At 45.5% G+C, this 18,897-nt stretch overlaps 1 protein-coding gene across 1 annotated transcript; it reads right to left on the bottom strand.

Moving 5' to 3' along the window:
- Nucleotides 1–1,465: 1,465 nt before the first annotated feature.
- On the bottom strand, nt 1,466–17,611 carry LOC139418857 (PDZ and LIM domain protein 3-like). Its single transcript, XM_071168613.1, has 7 exons — nt 17,338–17,611; nt 10,652–10,803; nt 9,886–9,970; nt 9,472–9,659; nt 6,286–6,413; nt 4,954–5,065; nt 1,466–1,878 (listed from the first exon to the last, which is right to left on the bottom strand). Exons 1-7 carry the CDS (start codon nt 17,542–17,544, stop codon nt 1,689–1,691), a joined length of 1,062 nt encoding a protein of 353 aa, XP_071024714.1. The 5' UTR covers nt 17,545–17,611; the 3' UTR covers nt 1,466–1,688.
- Nucleotides 17,612–18,897: the final 1,286 nt, after the last annotated feature.

Raw genomic sequence — 18,897 nt, 5'->3', positions numbered from 1 at the left:
TAGCGTAATGTTACCATGGTAACCGGCGTTCTGGTTCCAATCAGAGTGCGGTTAGAATTTGAGGGAAATCAGAATTCCGATTAACATGGTAACATTACGCAATGATTTACTAGGGAGCACGAAGTTTAGCATCAACAGTTATTTCACACACCATATTTACACCCCTCAATTTTTTGGGGGGTTTGTGAGCCTTTTGAGACTGAACCTTTTGCAATTTTAACAAGTCATGTCTAATCTATACATATGCTTAGTCTCTTCTTAAGAAATATCTGTATGCTTCAAATGAGATATTGTTCTATAGTAGGCCTATTATAGGGCTGTTTACAACGTTTCATGGACAACTGGGCTGTTGTATCTTGTGCCAACACTTCTCACCCTTATGCCATGTTGTAATACAGACGTATTAAAGGTACCCTTTTCCTTTTACGATTATAGCCAACGGGATCAACTTACCTGTGATCTCACCCTGTCAAATGTCTGTGATGTTTTGCCCCACTGAGAAAACATCTGGCATCATCTAGAAAAAGAGGGACGTGACACTTGAGCCCACCTAAATGTGTGGGAACTGAAAAGTGACCTACAAAAGTCACACAAGACACAGTATTCAGAGAAAGAAAACGTATTCGTGTCTGATTCACTGGGCCGATGGTACATTATTTAGCTGGAGTCTTTGGGTTATTATTGGAGCCAGGGCCGGTTTTATAGGCCTTTCACAACTGGTGGAAGGATACAGGCTACATCACTGTCGACTTACCTCATAACACCTCTCTTAGTTAACTTTTTTTGAAAAGAGCACGCAAAACAAAATGTCATTGACTGTTATTGTGACTTAATTTACACATCCAGGACCAACATATCTTTTCAGACTACTACTTCATATCCATTCATTTCTTCACCCACACAGCTGTTGGGATGGCTACTGAACACTAGGGGAAAGTATAGTCTCTTCGGGATAAAGGTTGAAATAATGCAAGCTAGCGACATGAATTAGGTTCACTTCACTTCAGTGACACGACTCCTCACATTCTCATAATGATCCGCTCATGCACATAGTAGGTGTATGACAAGCTCAACCAACAGAAGACATGTATTTTTATTTTTTTAATCTCATTAGTTTTGGTCTAATCACAGTTGTCCGTCCTCACGTTCATCCCGTTCAGCTGTCTCCCAAACACTTGCTGACCTTACAACACATTCACTGAGGCTCACCGTCTGGCCGGACGCCAAATCCCAGATCGTAAACAGACAGTACCCTTTATGCCCACCGTGACACCCCGTGAGGAAGCGCAACTGACCCGGGGAAGGTGACACATTCACAGCCCCCCCCCCCCCCCCCCCCTTGAGGGGCTCTCAGTGCCCTCTGTGCCACTGTGACGTGCCAGCACTTCATCTAGTGTGTCTGCCTGTCAGTCAGTCAGTCAGTCAGCCAGCTCAGGAAAGGGATGAAGAGAAAGAACATGAGGCATTTCCACAACATGGAGTCAAAACCCCCTTTATTTGAAGGAAGAGAGTAGTATACATGTAAGTGTATTCACAAACAAATGCACTCTCAGGATTTGTGCAAAACAGAGCATACAGACAATTGAGAACACAGGAGAACACAGACACAAACAGTTACAATCAAAGGTGCCTCACTGGCAGACAGAGTTTTTAGGCTGGTGCGTGCGCGTGTGTGTGTGAGAAGGGTCCTATGCTGAGGGGAAAGTGGTGATAAGGTCATGGCCCTCCGGGGGTCTCGTCCGGGCACGAGCGTGGGTCTCGCAGTACAGTTGGCCCTCCACGAAGAAGTAGCCCTTCTGTTTAAGGTTGACGTCACAGTCGGTGCACACGAAGCAGCCAGGGTGACGGAACTTGTCCCTCGCTTTCACCACTGTGCCCCTATAGGAGAACAACAGAGTTAACAACAGGAGCAGGCTGAAGTTACCGCTGAAGCTGACCCCCTCCCTCCCCCAAGTTTGCTGGATGTTCTTTGGGTGATTGACCATCCTTGATACACATGGGAAACTGTTGAGCGTGAAAATCCCAGCAGCGTTGCGGTTCTTGACACACTCAAATCGGTGCACCTGGCACCTACTACCATACCCCGTTCAAAGGCACTTAAATCGGTTGTCTTGCCCATTCACCCACTGAATGGCAAACATACACAATCCATGTCTCAATTGTCTCAAGGCTTAAAAATCCTTCTTTAACCTGTCTCCTCCCCTTCGTCTACACTGATTTGAAGTGGATTGAACAAGTGACATCAATGAGGGATTATAGCTTTCACCTGGATTCACCTGGTCAGTCTGTCATGGAAAGAGCAGGTGTTGTCAGTGTACATTGTTGTCAGCTACGTTGCTTCTCACCTGATAACACGTTCTCTCATACATATTTCTCATATGTCAGTCTGTAGTCTAAAGATCTGGTAGAAACATGTTAGAAATATTCAAAAGTACAACCTCAAATTCCAACTTCCCCTTTAAAGGCCCCGTGCAGTTAAAAAATGTGGTTTTTCTGTGTTTTACACACTAAGAGGTTGGAACAATACTGTCAAATTGTGAACATTATGATAATGCCCTTTTAATGTAACAGCTGTTTAAAAAAGACTGCCTGACATTTTCAGCCTGTTTCAGTGGGATGGAGTTTTGGCCGGGTTTTTCCAAACCTCTCTGCCAATAACAGCTAGTTTTCAGTTTCCCCCTCCCCAATCAGACCACTCCCAGACAGTCCTAACAAAATGATTGCTTGAGAAATTCTTCACTAATAGTTTATTATGACTATTTCAAATCGATAACAAATCACAGTAAGGTACTTAATTGTTGCCCAGAAATGTTTTGATAACGAGATAAAAACAGCCTGCATTGGACCTTCAAGAGGCGTCTAGTTTCTGGCAGAACTTTTTAGGTGTAACTCTTCTGGCCTGGGTAGCAGTTTGTTTCTGCTATCATTATACTCCTTGCCACTCTTTGTCTGACCAAACACGGATGGTTAACCCAACTAAGCAAACTCTCTGTAGAAGAAAGATACTGTTTGGCAACACAGGAGGTTGATGGCACCTTAATTGGAGAGGACTGGCTGGTGGTAACGGTCGGAGCGGATTTGGTGGAATGGTATCAAAGACATCAAACGTTCCGACCGTTATTTTACGAGCCGTCCTCCCCTCAGCAGCCTCCTTTGTCCTTGGCAATGACACAGAATAAAAGGAGTGGAATGTTATCTCAAAACAGGTTCTGGATTTTCAGGCTGTAGCTCTTCTTTTACAGTGCCTTGCGAAAGTATTCGGCCCCCTTGAACTTTGCGACCTTTTGCCACATTTCAGGCTTCAAACATAAAGATATAAAACTGTATTTTTTTGTGAAGAATCAACAACAAGTGGGACACAATCATGAAGTGGAACGACATTTATTGGATATTTCAAACTTTTTTAACAAATCAAAAACTGAAAAATTGGGCGTGCAAAATTATTCAGCCCCCTTAAGTTAATACTTTGTAGCGCCACCTTTTGCTGCGATTACAGCTGTAAGTCGCTTGGGGTATGTCTCTATCAGTTTTGCACATCGAGAGACTGAAATGTTTTCCCATTCCTCCTTGCAAAACAGCTCGAGCTCAGTGAGGTTGGATGGAGAGCATTTGTGAACAGCAGTTTTCAGTTCTTTCCACAGATTCTCGATTGGATTCAGGTCTGGACTTTGACTTGGCCATTCTAACACCTGGATATGTTTATTTTTGAACCATTCCATTGTAGATTTTGCTTTATGTTTTGGATCATTGTCTTGTTGGAAGACAAATCTCCGTCCCAGTCTCAGGTCTTTTGCAGACTCCATCAGGTTTTCTTCCAGAACGGTCCTGTATTTGGCTCCATCCATCTTCCCATCAATTTGAACCATCTTCCCTGTCCCTGCTGAAGAAAAGCAGGCCCAAACCATGATGCTGCCACCACCATGTTTGACAGGGTGGATGGTGTGTTCAGGGTGATGAGCTGTGTTGCTTTTACGCCAAACATAACGTTTTGCATTGTTGCCAAAAAGTTAAATTTTGGTTTCATCTGACCAGAGCACCTTCTTCCACATGTTTGGTGTGTCTCCCGGGTGGCTTGTGGCAAACTTTAAACTACACTTTTTATGGATATCTTTAAGAAATGGCTTTCTTCTTGCCACTCTTCCATAAAGGCCAGATTTGTGCAATATACGACTGATTGTTGTCCTATGGACAGAGTCTCCCACCTCAGCTGTAGATCTCTGCAGTTCATCCAGAGTGATCATGGGCCTCTTGGCTGCATCTCTGATCAGTCTTCTCCTTGTATGAGCTGAAAGTTTAGAGGGACGGCCAGGTCTTAGTAGATTTGCAGTGGTCTGATACTCCTTCCATTTCAATATTATCGCTTGCACAGTGCTCCTTGGGATGTTTAAAGCTTGGGAATTTTTTTTGTATCCAAATCCGGCTTTAAACTTCTTCACAACAGTATCTCGGACCTGCCTGGTGTGTTCCTTGTTCTTCATGATGCTCTCTGCGCTTTTAACGGACCTCTGAGACTATCACAGTGCAGGTGCATTTATACGGAGACTTGATTACACACAGGTGGATTGTATTTATCATCATTAGTCATTTAGGTCAACATTGGATCATTCAGAGATCCTCACTGAACTTCTGGAGAGAGTTTGCTGCACTGAAAGTAAAGGGGCTGAATAATTTTGCACGCCCAATTTTTCAGTTTTTGATTTGTTAAAAAAGTTTGAAATATCCAATAAATGTCGTTCCACTTCATGATTGTGTCCCACTTGTTGTTGATTCTTCACAAAAAAATACAGTTTTATATCTTTATGTTTGAAGCCTGAAATGTGGCAAAAGGTCGCAAAGTTCAAGGGGGCCGAATACTTTCGCAAGGCACTGTAAGTACTGAAAGAAATGGGTGCAACTCAATACCAACTTTTTATATGACATTCTCAGAGCAGCTTTGTCTCGCGAAGTACTCACACAATGCCGTTTCCACACTTGTCACACATGGGCAGTTTCTGCAGGTTTCCTGTGGGCGGCGGTGGCTTAGTCATGGGCGCTCTCACTGTCCTCGTCACCATGGGGCGAGTGCCTGGACAACACATGGGACACACACTATTGGTACCCTATTTTCTATATAGTGCACTACTTCGAGCAGGTCAATACATAGGGAATAGGTTACCACTTGTGACAAAGAATACAAGTCACAAACAAATTATACAAATATTGAAATACAAAAGGGAGCTGAGCATTGGAGACATATATGATGTCACAGATATGACACCATAGCACAGTATATTGATGATATCCCCACAGCACAGTATGTTGATGATGACACCTTAGCACAGAATTTGTGAGAAATACGTTTTTTGTGCGTATGGAAAGTGTCTGGGGTCTTTTATTTCGGCTCATGAAACATGGGACCAACACCTTACACCTTGCGTTTATATTTTTGTTCATAGGCCTTTATATAGCACTTTTCTAAAACCCAAAGACCCTTTACAATAAGCAACACAAGTAAAGATATCAAGCCTGGGTCATCAGTACCACTCAAGCTGACCATGTTAGCCTGCTGAACCAAAGCTTAGACATGTAATCTGTTCCCCTACTAATTCATTTGTATATAGAGTTTACTCCTTGTATACCCACATTCCAAGATCAGAACAACGTGCATTCTATATGAGCTCCTTCTGCTTTGCCTTATAAAATGAATGGACAACAAAATACTGATTTCAAATCACATCTTCCATTTGGTTGTGGCTCTTTCCAATTGTTTTTTTCTTGGGGTCAAAATGTATGCCATGTTGATAGCTAGAGGTTTTAATTCAACTATAGGTCCTGAAGTGTGTGAGTGGGAGAGAGCTAGCCCACACTGACGACGGCTTCAACACCAACAGGTTAGTCCTTGATATGTCTCATTAAGAAATAATACATTATTTTATGCAACCGTGAAGCTCTTCTTGAGTGCGGAACTGCAGCATTATAGCCTGGAATCCACACTGAATGATGATATTATTACCCACCCATACCATAATGAAACACCCATACCATAATGAAACACCCATACCATAATGAAACACCCATACCATAATGAAACACCCATACCATAATGAAACACCCATACCATAATGAAACACCCATACCATAATGAAACACCCAAACCATAATGAAACACCCAAACCATAATGAAACACCCATACCATAATGAAACACCCATACCATAATGAAACACCCATACCATAATGAAACACCCATACCATAATGAAACCCCCATACCATAATGAAAGAGAAGATACTTAGTGGAGAACTGACCGTCGCTGTCGACGAAGTCCTGCAGGGCCTTGAAGGAACCGGATTGCCGGGGCTCCTGGGGCTCCTCCTGGTCTTTCAGGAGCATGCGGTACACATCAGACTCCTCGATGGAGCTCAGCGTCTTGCTACTACAGAGATGGACACACACACACACACACACAAGCAAAAATACAGACACAGAGGTGAGTATTAATAACAGATGCGGCACACACTCACAAACACACACACAAATATCCCACATTTTGTGGAGATGAAAAAAAAGGGGGAAACCTAGTCAGTTCTACAACGGAATGCATTGAACTGAAATGTGTCTTCCACACTTAACCCAACCCCTCTGAATCAGAGAGGTGCAAGGGGGCTGCCTTAATTGACATCGACTGCACCTATTTCATCCGAGATCTGCGGCTACCATGGAAAGCACTGTTCATCGAGCCCAGCAGACACCAGTGTAGTCATAACAACACTATCCTCCATGTCAGATTTAACATCAGAGTCGTAATTGAGGCCTGGGGGTCCGGACCCCCCCAGCTCCAGGTTTAGGGACGGAGGGAAATGATGCCTGCCAGCTGCCTGCCAGCTGGGGCACTCTCACTACAGGGCCCTGAGGCTTTTGGCTATCGTAGGCCGCATCAGGCAAAAGGAGGCTCGCCAGACATTACAGAGACCAGACCTGGGGTCAAATACTACTTGAAATAATTTCCAAATACATTATCAGTGCTTTATTGAGCTTGCCTGGCTTAATGGACCAATAAAATAGTCCCAAAAATGGTAAACCCCACCCATGTGGTACTCCAGGCAGGCTAGAGCAAGCATTCAAAGTATTTGAAATATTTCAAATAGTATTTGAACCCAGGTCCGACAGAGACACACATAACACAGGCACCAGCAGACATCCGTAAAAGGAAGTGAAGAGAGGGAAAAACAGAGCGGAAGAATGGACGGGAGGAGAATGGAGAGAGGAGGTTAGAGGTGATGATGCGTGAGTGTGCAGACGCCTTTCGTATACACAACTCTTTTTATAGTCACCGCCCATAGCCAGAACACCAAGTCATCTAATCAGAGTTTTCTGAAACAGATCAACAGGCCTATGATACTAAACATGGATTGAATATGCTATACTTAAGCAATAAGGCACCTCAGGGATTTGTGGTATATGGCCAATATACAGTGCCTTGCGAAAGTATTCGGCCCCCTTGAACTTTGCGACCTTTTGCCAAATTTAAGGCTTCAAACATAAAGATATAAAACTGTATTTTTTTGTGAAGAATCATCAACAAGTGGGACACAATCATGAAGTGGAACGACATTAATTGGATAATTCAAACTTTTTTAACAAATCAAAAACTGAAAAATTGGGCGTGCAAAATTATTCAGCCCCTTTACTTTCAGTGCAGCAAACTCTCTCCAGAAGTTCAGTGAGGATCTCTGAATGATCCAATGTTGACCTAAATGACTAATGATGATAAATACAATCCACCTGTGTGTAATCAAGTCTCCGTATAAATGCACCTGCACTGTGATAGTCTCAGAGGTCCGTGAAAAGCGCAGAGAGCATCATGAAGAACAAGGAACACACCAGGTAGGTCCGAGATACTGTTGTGAAGAAGTTTAAAGCCGGATTTGGATACAAAAAGATTTCCCAAGCTTTAAACATCCCAAGGAGCACTGTGCAAGCGATAATATTGAAATGGAAGGAGTATCAGACCACTGCAAATCTACCAAGACCTGGCCGTCCCTCTAAACTTTCAGCTCATACAAGGAGAAGACTGATCAGAGATGCAGCCAAGAGGTCCATGATCACTCTGGATGAACTGCAGAGATCTACAGCTGAGGTGGGAGACTCTGTCCATAGGACAACAATCAGTCGTATATTGCACAAATCTGGCCTTTATGGAAGAGTGGCAAGAAGAAAGCCATTTCTTAAAGATATCCATAAAAAGTGTCGTTTAAAGTTTACCACAAGCCACCCGGGAGACACACCAAACATGTGGAAGAAGGTGCTCTGGTCAGATGAAACCAAAATTGAACTTTTTGGCAACAATGCAAAACGTTATGTTTGGCGTAAAAGCAACACAGCTCATCACACTGAACACACCATCCCCACTGTCAAACATGGTGGTGGCAGCATCATGGTTTGGGCCTGCTTTTCTTCAGCAGGGACAGGGAAGATGGTTAAAATTGATGGGAAGATGGATGGAGCCAAATACAGGACCATTCTGGAAGAAAACCTGATGGAGTCTGCAAAAGACCTGAGACTGGGACAGAGATTTGTCTTCCAACAAGACAATGATCCAAAACATAAAGCAAAATCTACAATGGAATGGTTCAAAAATAAACATATCCAGGTGTTAGAATGGCCAAGTCAAAGTCCAGACCTGAATCCAATCGAGAATCTGTGGAAAGAACTGAAAACTGCTGTTCACAAATGCTCTCCATCCAACCTCACTGAGCTCGAGCTGTTTTGCAAGGAGGAATGGGAAAGAATTTCAGTCTCTCGATGTGCAAAACTGATAGAGACATACCCCAAGCGACTTACAGCTGTAATCGCAGCAAAAGGTGGCGCTACAAAGTATTAACTTAAGGGGGCTGAATAATTTTGCACGCCCAATTTTCAGTTTTTGATTTGTTAAAAAAGTTTGAAATATCCAATAAATGTCGTTCCACTTCATGATTGTGTTTTTTTTGTCCATTAAAATAACATCAAATTGATCAGAAATACAGTGTAGACATGGTTAATGTTGTAAATGACTATTATAGCTGGAAATGGCTGATTCTTAATGGAATATCTACATAGGCGTACAGAGGCCCATTATCAGCAACCATCACTTGTGTGTTCCAATGGCACGTTGTGTTAGCTAATCCCAGTTTATCATTTTAAAGGCTAATTGATCATTAGAAAACCCTTTTGCAATTATGTTAGCACAGCTGAAAACGGTTGTGCTGATTAAAGTCAAGGGGTCTGAATACTTTACGAATGCACTGTATGTGTTTCGGAATAGCGCTAGCTACAGAAACCAAACTCTGGCAGAAACAAACGAACAGAGGCTTTCATAGAAGACGACAGCTTATATAGCTTACTGATATCACCATGACGACAGATTGAAAGCAAGCAGGCAGGCAGGCAGGCAGACACCCAACCACCCATCAACCCACTGACCATCTCACCAACCCAGCCAGCCAACTCACCCCTCTGGCTTGTCCTGGACCAGGCCCCTCATCTGTCCGTGCATGGCGTCCTGGATGTTGCCTGAGGAGTAGAGGCCTATGGGGGTGTTGTAGGCTGTGCTCACCACCTGACGATGGTCGTCAATGTTAGCTGCAGCTACAAAGGGCTGGGCCTTGCGATTGTGACCCGTACCAATGGGTTTGAACTCCTGAACGGAGAGCGAGAGAGCGAGAGAGAGAGAGAAAAATACAAGGAGGCCTTATGTGATGTTCTCTGACTTTGTTTTCTAGTTGGAAATGTGTAATTACACACACAAACACCAACAGGTGTAGACACAAATATATATAGACAACTAAAACAAACAAATACACACATACAAGCTATGCAGGTACACGCACATATACTCACGCACACACAGTCTTTCTCTCTCTCACCTGCTGCTCAGCCTCCAAGTTGATTTTGAACGGGTTGGCTTTCCCGTCTTCCGTGACTTGAGGCGACCATAGCCTGGTTTCTGGTCTGGGAACAAGAATCGGGTCACAATCAAACAAGAGCTCACTGTCAACTCCCTCGACCGCAGGTGAAACGTTTCTGACCACAGTCAAAACACCAGTTTACATGGCGGCTGGGCCACGGTGCGCTGAGCACTCATAAATCAAACCCAACTTTATAGACTTCCTTTGGTGTGTGAACAGTATAAAAGTGTGTGTGTGTGTGTGTGTGTGTATGAGAGAGTATTTGTGTGAGTATGTGCATGGGCGTGTACAAGTGTGTCTGTATTAGAGAGTGGGAGTGTGTAGCTCCTTTCTTAGCGTTGTTGGGTATGAAATCAAAGAACAGGAATGCGAGAGCTCGTCTTTTGCCAGCTCTGGAACATTCTACATAAGACTATGTTCTATGTGTGTCTTAAAAGATATCTTGGGATTCATCAAGTAAGTTCTGTAGTTAGTCCAACATGAATGTGTGTTTGACTAGCTATGTGTGTCATAGGATACACCCAACCAGTGACAGTTTGTTTACTTCATTGGTAGTCACTTGCGTCAGTGATGTTTGTACACCTGCTCTCAATTGAATGGTGTGTGCTTTTATGTGAGAGGCGTGTGTGTATTGGCGTACGTGTATGTATGTGTGTGTATGTGTTTATGTGAGATGACTAATATCCGTGTGTGCATTCCTGTGTGTGCATGTGAGTAGTGTGACCTCTGGACGGTGAGGATGAGCTGGTACATGGCGTCTTTGATCTTGTTCTGGGCCTCACAGTGCATCATGTCCTCCGCCGGGACGCCCTCGATGGCCAGGATGACATCACCAGGACACAGGTTGGCCACCGCCGCCTTACTGCCCGGAGTGATCTGCCCAGAGAGAGAGAACGAGAGTGGTGACACATGAGATTGATCATTATCAATTCCATTATCAGAAATATTTATAATATAACAGTTGCTGTTATTATAATGGTTGCTGTTATTAGTGTTGTCTTCGTTTACTTTTGTGAAGTAAGCCAATGTCTTCACTTTTCATACTTAGAAAGTGAACTGAACTGAGAGAATGAGGGAGAGGGAGATGGAAAGAAAGAAAGAAAGAGGGAGGGAGAGAAAGAAAGAAAGAGAGAGAGAGAGAGAGCTTGAAGTGAGAACCCTGGCGGCTGCCAAGGTATGTTTCACGATGCTCTCCCGTATGTAACTCGGTATGACTTATAAAACCCGATCATTCAGACGGAGAGAGAGATGGAGACAGAGAGAGGAGAGGGAGAGAGAGATGGAGACAGAGAGAGGAGCGGGAGAGAAAGATGGAGACAGAGAGAGGAGAGGGAGAGAGAGATGGAGACAGAGAGAGGAGACGGAGAGAGAGATGGAGACAGAGAGAGGAGCGGGAGAGAGAGATGGAGACAGAGAGAGGAGCGGGAGAGAGAGATCAGTAAGGAGCAGGTGCATGCTGCTGTTAATAATCTACTAATAGCCAGGCAGAAATGTGTGCCATATTTGTCTGGTTCCGTAGTCACACAAACAACATGGGGATATCCTTCTTACCTCACCACACAAGCATGCCATCCCCATCTCACTCCCTTCCTCCCTTGTCCCCTCCCTCCCTCATCTCTCTCCCTATTTCTGTCTCACACTCCACCTCTCTTATTCTCTCTAACACTCCCTTCTTCTCCCTCCATCTTGCACTCTTTCTTCATCATAATCAAATGGCACTTCAAAAGGCATGTGCTGTCCTATGTATGCATAATGAATGAACACAAGTTAGGTTGGCCTGCTGTATACCAGTGCCACCTCGTCATCTGTCTGTAGTTAGGTTGGTCTGCTGTATATCAGTGCCACCTCGTCATCTGTCTGTAGTTAGGTTGGTCTGCTGTATATCAGTGCCACCTCGTCATCTGTCTGTAGTTAGGTTGGTCTGCTGTATATCAGTGCCACCTCGTCATCTGTCTGTAGTTAGGTTGGTCTGCTGTATATCAGTGCCACCTCGTCATCTGTCTGTAGTTAGGTTGGTCTGCTGTATACCAGTGCCACCTCGTCATCTGTCTGTAGTTAGGTTGGTCTGCTGTATATCAGTGCCACCTCGTCATCTGTCTGTAGTTAGGTTGGTCTGCTGTATATCAGTGCCACCTCGTCATCTGTCTGTAGTTAGGTTGGTCTGCTGTATACCAGTGCCACCTCGTCATCTGTCTGTAGTTAGGTTGGTCTGCTGTATATCAGTGCCACCTCGTCATCTGTCTGTAGTTAGGTTGGTCTGCTGTATATCAGTGCCACCTCGTCATCTGTCTGTAGTTAGGTTGGTCTGCTGTATATCAGTGCCACCTCGTCATCTGTCTGTAGTTAGGTTGGTCTGCTGTATATCAGTGCCACCTCGTCATCTGTCTGTAGTTAGGTTGGCCTGCTGTATATCAGTGCCACCTCGTCATCTGTCTGTAGTTAGGTTGGTCTGCTGTATATCAGTGCCACCTCGTCATCTGTCTGTAGTTAGGTTGGTCTGCTGTATATCAGTGCCACCTCGTCATCTGTCTGTAGTTAGGTTGGTCTGCTGTATATCAGTGCCACCTCGTCATCTGTCTGTAGTTAGGTTGGTCTGCTGTATATCAGTGCCACCTCGTCATCTGTCTGTAGTTAGGTTGGTCTGCTGTATATCAGTGCCACCTCGTCATCTGTCTGTAGTTAGGTTGGTCTGCTGTATATCAGTGCCACCTCGTCATCTGTCTGTAGTTAGGTTGGTCTGCTGTATATCAGTGCCACCTCGTCATCTGTCTGTAGTTAGGTTGGTCTGCTGTATATCAGTGCCACCTCGTCATCTGTCTGTAGTTAGGTTGGTCTGCTGTATATCAGTGCCACCTCGTCATCTGTCTGTAGTTAGGTTGGTCTGCTGTATATCAGTGCCACCTCGTCATCTGTCTGTAGTTAGGTTGGCCTGCTGTATATCAGTGCCACCTCGTCATCTGTCTGTAGTTAGGTTGGTCTGCTGTATATCAGTGCCACCTCGTCATCTGTCTGTAGTTAGGTTGGTCTGCTGTATATCAGTGCCACCTCGTCATCTGTCTGTAGTTAGGTTGGTCTGCTGTATATCAGTGCCACCTCGTCATCTGTCTGTAGTTAGGTTGGTCTGCTGTATATCAGTGCCACCTCGTCATCTGTCTGTAGTTAGGTTGGTCTGCTGTATACCAGTGCCACCTCGTCATCTGTCTGTAGTTAGGTTGGTCTGCTGTATATCAGTGCCACCTCGTCATCTGTCTATAGTTAGGTTGGTCTGCTGTATATCAGTGCCACCTCGTCATCTGTCTGTAGTTAGGTTGGCCTGCTGTATATCAGTGCCACCTCGTCATCTGTCTGTAGTTAGGTTGGCCTGCTGTATATCAGTGCCACCTCGTCATCTGTCTGTAGTTACGTTGGTCTGCTGTATACCAGTGCCACCTCGTCATCTGTCTGTAGTTAGGTTGGTCTGCTGTATATCAGTGCCACCTCGTCATCTGTCTGTAGTTAGGTTGGCCTGCTGTATATCAGTGCCACCTCGTCATCTGTCTGTAGTTAGGTTGGTCTGCTGTATATCAGTGCCACCTCGTCATCTGTCTGTAGTTAGGTTGGTCTGCTGTATATCAGTGCCACCTCGTCATCTGTCTGTAGTTAGGTTGGTGTGCTGTATATCAGTGCCACCTCGTCATCTGTCTGTAGTTAGGTTGGCCTGCTGTATATCAGTGCCACCTCGTCATCTGTCTGTAGTTAGGTTGGTCTGCTGTATATCAGTGCCACCTCGTCATCTGTCTGTAGTTAGGTTGGTCTGCTGTATATCAGTGCCACCTCGTCATCTGTCTGTAGTTAGGTTGGTCTGCTGTATATCAGTGCCACCTCGTCATCTGTCTGTAGTTAGGTTGGTCTGCTGTATATCAGTGCCACCTCGTCATCTGTCTGTAGTTAGGTTGGTCTGCTGTATACCAGTGCCACCTCGTCATCTGTCTGTAGTTAGGTTGGTCTGCTGTATATCAGTGCCACCTCGTCATCTGTCTATAGTTAGGTTGGTCTGCTGTATAACAGTGCCACCTCGTCATCTGTCTGTAGTTAGGTTGGCCTGCTGTATATCAGTGCCACCTCGTCATCTGTCTGTAGTTAGGTTGGCCTGCTGTATATCAGTGCCACCTCGTCATCTGTCTGTAGTTACGTTGGTCTGCTGTATACCAGTGCCACCTCGTCATCTGTCTGTAGTTAGGTTGGTCTGCTGTATATCAGTGCCACCTCGTCATCTGTCTGTAGTTAGGTTGGCCTGCTGTATATCAGTGCCACCTCGTCATCTGTCTGTAGTTAGGTTGGTCTGCTGTATATCAGTGCCACCTCGTCATCTGTCTGTAGTTAGGTTGGTCTGCTGTATATCAGTGCCACCTCGTCATCTGTCTGTAGTTAGGTTGGTGTGCTGTATATCAGTGCCACATCATCATCTGTCTGTAGTTAGGTTGGTGTGCTGTATATCAGTGCCACATCATCATCTGTCTGTAGTTAGGTTGGTGTGCTCTATATCAGCACCACCTCATCATCTATGCGACTGACTGTAGTTGAACAAATCTCTTTGGGCCTAATTGTTAAGTTAGGTTAACTGTAGGCCCACTTCTAGTGAGGTAGACCACTTTCAACCACTTCTGGTCGATAGAACCTCTAATAAAAGCATAGATTTGCATGATTCTATTTCCTCCTAACACGTCGTTGCATATAGATTGGGAGAAAGTTGTTCATGAAATGACCATATGGCAATGTTTTGACGACCCAATTTTGTTGATAGGGGTGCTGCATTTTGTGCACAACAACCCACAACTATTTGCTCTGTATGTTCATACAAATGAAAAGCAATTCCAAAACTCCAACTCAAAAGTAGATTTTGTTGCAGAGTTTGCAGTTTGTTTTAGGAGCCTGTCTACTTGACAGTGTCCTGGCCTCCAAAGTACACGGTCGAAACCTCTCTGTGTATAAAGTCAGGAGGTAAACCTCTCTCTCTCTGTATAAAGTGCCTTGCCCTCGCTGGTATTTGAGCTCGTGCTCTCTCTCTCTCTCGTGCGCTCTCTCGCTCTCGTGCGCTCTCTCGCTCTCGTGCCCTCTCTCGCTCTCGTGCCCTCTCTCGCTCTTAACTCATAGGCCTATAAATAACCCAGGATGAACATTTGAAACTTTGGCTTTTTCCAAATCAATCATCTGTATCTCCCTGTGATGTGCATCCTTTTTACTACTCTCCCATCCATTCCAACAGTCAGTCACAAATCGCTCCCTAACCCTTATATGGCGGAAGCTCCTCCACTACACTGTAACCTACCCCCTCTTCAGATCTGCAAACATTGAAGGGTTAGGGCCAGAAGTTTCCTGCATGGATGGACACTTGGGTTGTGTTCAGGAGGGAGAAAGCAACGATTTGAAACAGGGAGCTACTACCATAACTCATTTCAATTTTGCTATGCTGTACACACACTACTGAACACTAGCCCCTAGTTTCTTCCCTACTCAGCTTCCAGTCCCAGACAAAAATGCACGGCCACAGCTAATTTAAACATCACTCGTCTGTGTTCGTCTAATTTAAAACGCCACTTGTCGTCCGTCCTGGAGATAGTTGTTTTGAAGAAGGGGAGGTTTTTGACCCAAATGGCCCGGGAAGACGAGGTTGAGACAAGGTCGAAGGTCAGGGTTCAAGCTCTGCGAGGGAGCGGGAATGTGGCAGTGGCTGAATCTCAGTACAAGTGAGCAGCCCTTCGAACGAGAGCTGATAAAACCACGTAGAGAGGTTTAATTAAAAAGCTTTGATCAACGGCTGCTCTGTGAGAGGTTGGAGGTAAAGTGATGCGGGCGTGTCTAGTGGGTGGATTGTGAAGGGACACGTGACACACTGACAGGGTCAAGGGTATGTGAGGAGATTGAAATCAATCAGCGGGGCGGGGCGGGGGGGGGGGGGGGGTGAAAAGTAACTGAAACTGACTCAGACTGTACTTCATCCCCCTGATGGTCAAGGTTACGCTTGGGGATCGGGTAATCTGACCCTAGATCTGTAGTTAGGGGCATCATCTACCTGCAGTGCCTTTGAAACGTTGTTTGATAATTAACACTTGTCTGACACCATGGCAGAGACCCCAGTGTTTGTCCCTCCCTCCCTCCTCTCCTTCAGCTTGCGGTTCTCTGCTCACACAACAGGTGTGTAGTGGCCCCCAAGGGTCGGTGATTCACAGACCTCCCCAGTAACTTTTAGCCCCGGTCCCTGGTGTCAGCCCTAAACTTAGACACACGCCAGGGATTACTGATACTCCTATGGTTACACACGCGCACACACATTCACAAACACACGCACCGTGCCAACGTTAAAAACTCCAACATATACGCACGCACAGAGACAGACAGACACACATACAAACAAAGACACAACGCGAACACAAACACGTGACGACGCTGCTGACCACACACACACAGTTTAATGTCTTGACTTGAGCTAAATGGAGGGCGTTCTCTGAATAACTCAACCTAGATGCCTAGCCAGGAGACTGCTCTTTGATCACCAGCTCATAATCCATTCCCAGCCGTCTGCGTTCATTCAGCTGCTGTGTGTGTGTGTGTGTGTGTGTGTGTGTCAGTAGATGATGCAAACAGCTATTTCAAACTAAGCTGCAGATATTTACTGGAACGCGGGTGTGTGTGTGTGTGTGTGTGTGTGTGTGTGTCTAAGAGAGGATGCTCCCCCCAGCCTTCCACCCCATGGAAAGACCCCTGCTGTATCACGCTTTAACACACACATCCCCAAAACACACATTCACAATCCAATGATCTTTCCCTTTAAGTATCTGGGCTGTTCTATGTTAGGGAACGACCGTGTCCAAATTGCTTCCTATTCCCTTTATAGTGCACTACTTTTTTCTTTTTTTTAACCAGATTCCTATGGGCTTTAGTCACTATATAGGGAATATGTTTTCATTTGGGATGCAACCTTTTTGGCAATATTACTGCATAGTCAGTCAGGTTTAATACACTGAGCTCTTCCATGCTGTTTCTCATCCTAGCGCAGCTACTTAACTGAGACAAGAGGGTAAAGGGAAGGTGAGCCAAGAATGCTGGCAGTGAGAGAGAGAAAGGGGCGAGGGGGGGAGAGAGACACACACACACGCACACCATAGGCTAAGACAGAGCGGATCAACATAACCCTCTACACACAGAACACAATGGTGGAACGCTTGAGTACTGTATATCTGACTGTGTGCGTTCACTGTAGGACACACACACACACACACCTCCCTACGACTGCCTCCTCACCCACACAAACACCTAGCACCAGGCCCGCTCAAAGATGCTCGAGCACACATCACACATACAACACATACTGTAGACACACAATCACCCACCCATTGTCAGTCTGAAAGTATCAGGTACACATGCTCTTACCCTGAAAATGGTGAGGGGCTGGTTGAAGTCCTTGCCCCCGGTCAGTCGGAAACCCCACGGGGCCGGGCCGTTCAGGACAACGTCCAGTGGCATGTCCCCCTCTGTCCCTTGTCCCTGTAGCTGGAAGTACACTGGTGTGTGTGTGTGTGTGTGTCCCCCAAACACAGCAGGGTTCTCATAAACAGAGCAGTGGGACAACTTAGTCATGTACCCTTTTATACTAGCAGAGGGGTGGGGGGGGGGAAACCCCACCCCCTGAGTGAAGTCATTGGCCCGACTCAGGACCAGAGGCAGCTCTCCCTCGCTCTCTGTTCTTTTTCTCTTTTGGCTGGTGACTCTTTCTCCTGTTTTCCTTTACTTCTGTTTGGACTCGCTCGCTCTCTCTCACACTTTCTCTCTCCCTCTCTTTCCACCTCCTTCTCGGACATAGTAGCCCTTTCGCCGTTTCTGAACATGATACTCGTTACACTCATCCAACTCATGTAGCATCATTCTTCTCCAGCAGTGTCTCGCCCTCTTGCTCCACCTGTATGCCTATGAACATCCAGGATAGGCCAGTGTCTGTGAGCAGGCGGCCCACTTGTCTCTCCTTGTCCCTGGGTTGCCTTGGAGCCCGACCCCCACCCCCCTCCACACTCTGGCTCTCCGGCTGCTCCTGCCCTTATTTGGTCTGCCGGTGCAGCTCCTTGCTCAGGCCCTGGAGGTCCCCCAGGCGCAGCAGCATTCCAGGGCCTATTGATCTGGAGCGGCACTTCGCTCTCTTCATTTAATTCGAGATCTCTCGTTCTTTTTCTGTTTGTCTGATCTGGACACGAACCAATCTCCACTCTGTTCTGAACGTTTCGCTTTCTCTCGCTCATGCCTAGCTGAAACCGTTACAAAAACATCTAATGCAACTAACTAATCCGTCAAAAACACAAGCAGTTCTTATGTGTATATGTGTATAACAACGTTAACGCACAGTAAGCAAGACAGCCTAATCTATTCAAGTTGTCAGCCCTCTGTGCATTAAGTCTGTTTCCATAATGTCTACGGGGATGAAGAAAGCCAACGAAAACAATGGATGGCCAATTATGTTGACATTAAAAGTCGTTTGTTCTCCCCTCAGTGTCGATCTCCTGAAACGGCTAACATATACCTCCTTCAAGACCGATCAGTCCGGGTTTGTTTGTACAGTTGCGATGGGGACAGGTTTAGGGAGGAGCTGACTCCTACACAAATAAAGGATGTCTGGGATGGTGTGTGTATGTAGAAGGAGCGTAAGCACACACACACACACACACACACACACGTCTCCAAATACGTACCTACTTCACAATTCAAATCGTCTTGATCCAACAATACAGTCCAATACATATTGGGGCAGAGTGAACTTTAACCTTTCAGTTTACCAATAGAAAAGACGTATACCCAAACCCTACAGCTCAGCTTAAACAGAAGGCTCTGATGGAGACGATTTATGCCGAAACATAAGCTTTTTGTTTGTTTGTCCAATCAATAAATCTATCAGATTTACCCAGCAACAAAGGGCTCCTTTGTCTTTATTCTGATAGCCACCAG

Source organism: Oncorhynchus clarkii, chromosome 10, assembly GCF_045791955.1.
Source record: "Oncorhynchus clarkii lewisi isolate Uvic-CL-2024 chromosome 10, UVic_Ocla_1.0, whole genome shotgun sequence".
In the NCBI taxonomy this organism is placed as follows: Eukaryota; Metazoa; Chordata; class Actinopteri; order Salmoniformes; family Salmonidae; genus Oncorhynchus; species Oncorhynchus clarkii.
The sequence above is the reverse complement of the archived record's forward strand: the minus strand, read 5'-3'. Positions and strand labels throughout refer to the sequence as shown.

Coding starts and splice junctions, on each gene's coding strand:
- LOC139418857 (XM_071168613.1), bottom strand. CDS start 17,544: ATGACTAAGTTGTCCCACTGCTCTGTTTATGAGAACCCTGCTGTGTTT. Junction 9,971..10,651: donor CTCATCCTCACCGTCCAGAG/GTCACACTACTC, acceptor TCTTGTTCCCAG/ACCAGAAACCAGGCTATGGT. Junction 5,066..6,285: donor GGACTTCGTCGACAGCGACG/GTCAGTTCTCCA, acceptor TGTGTTGTCCAG/GCACTCGCCCCATGGTGACG.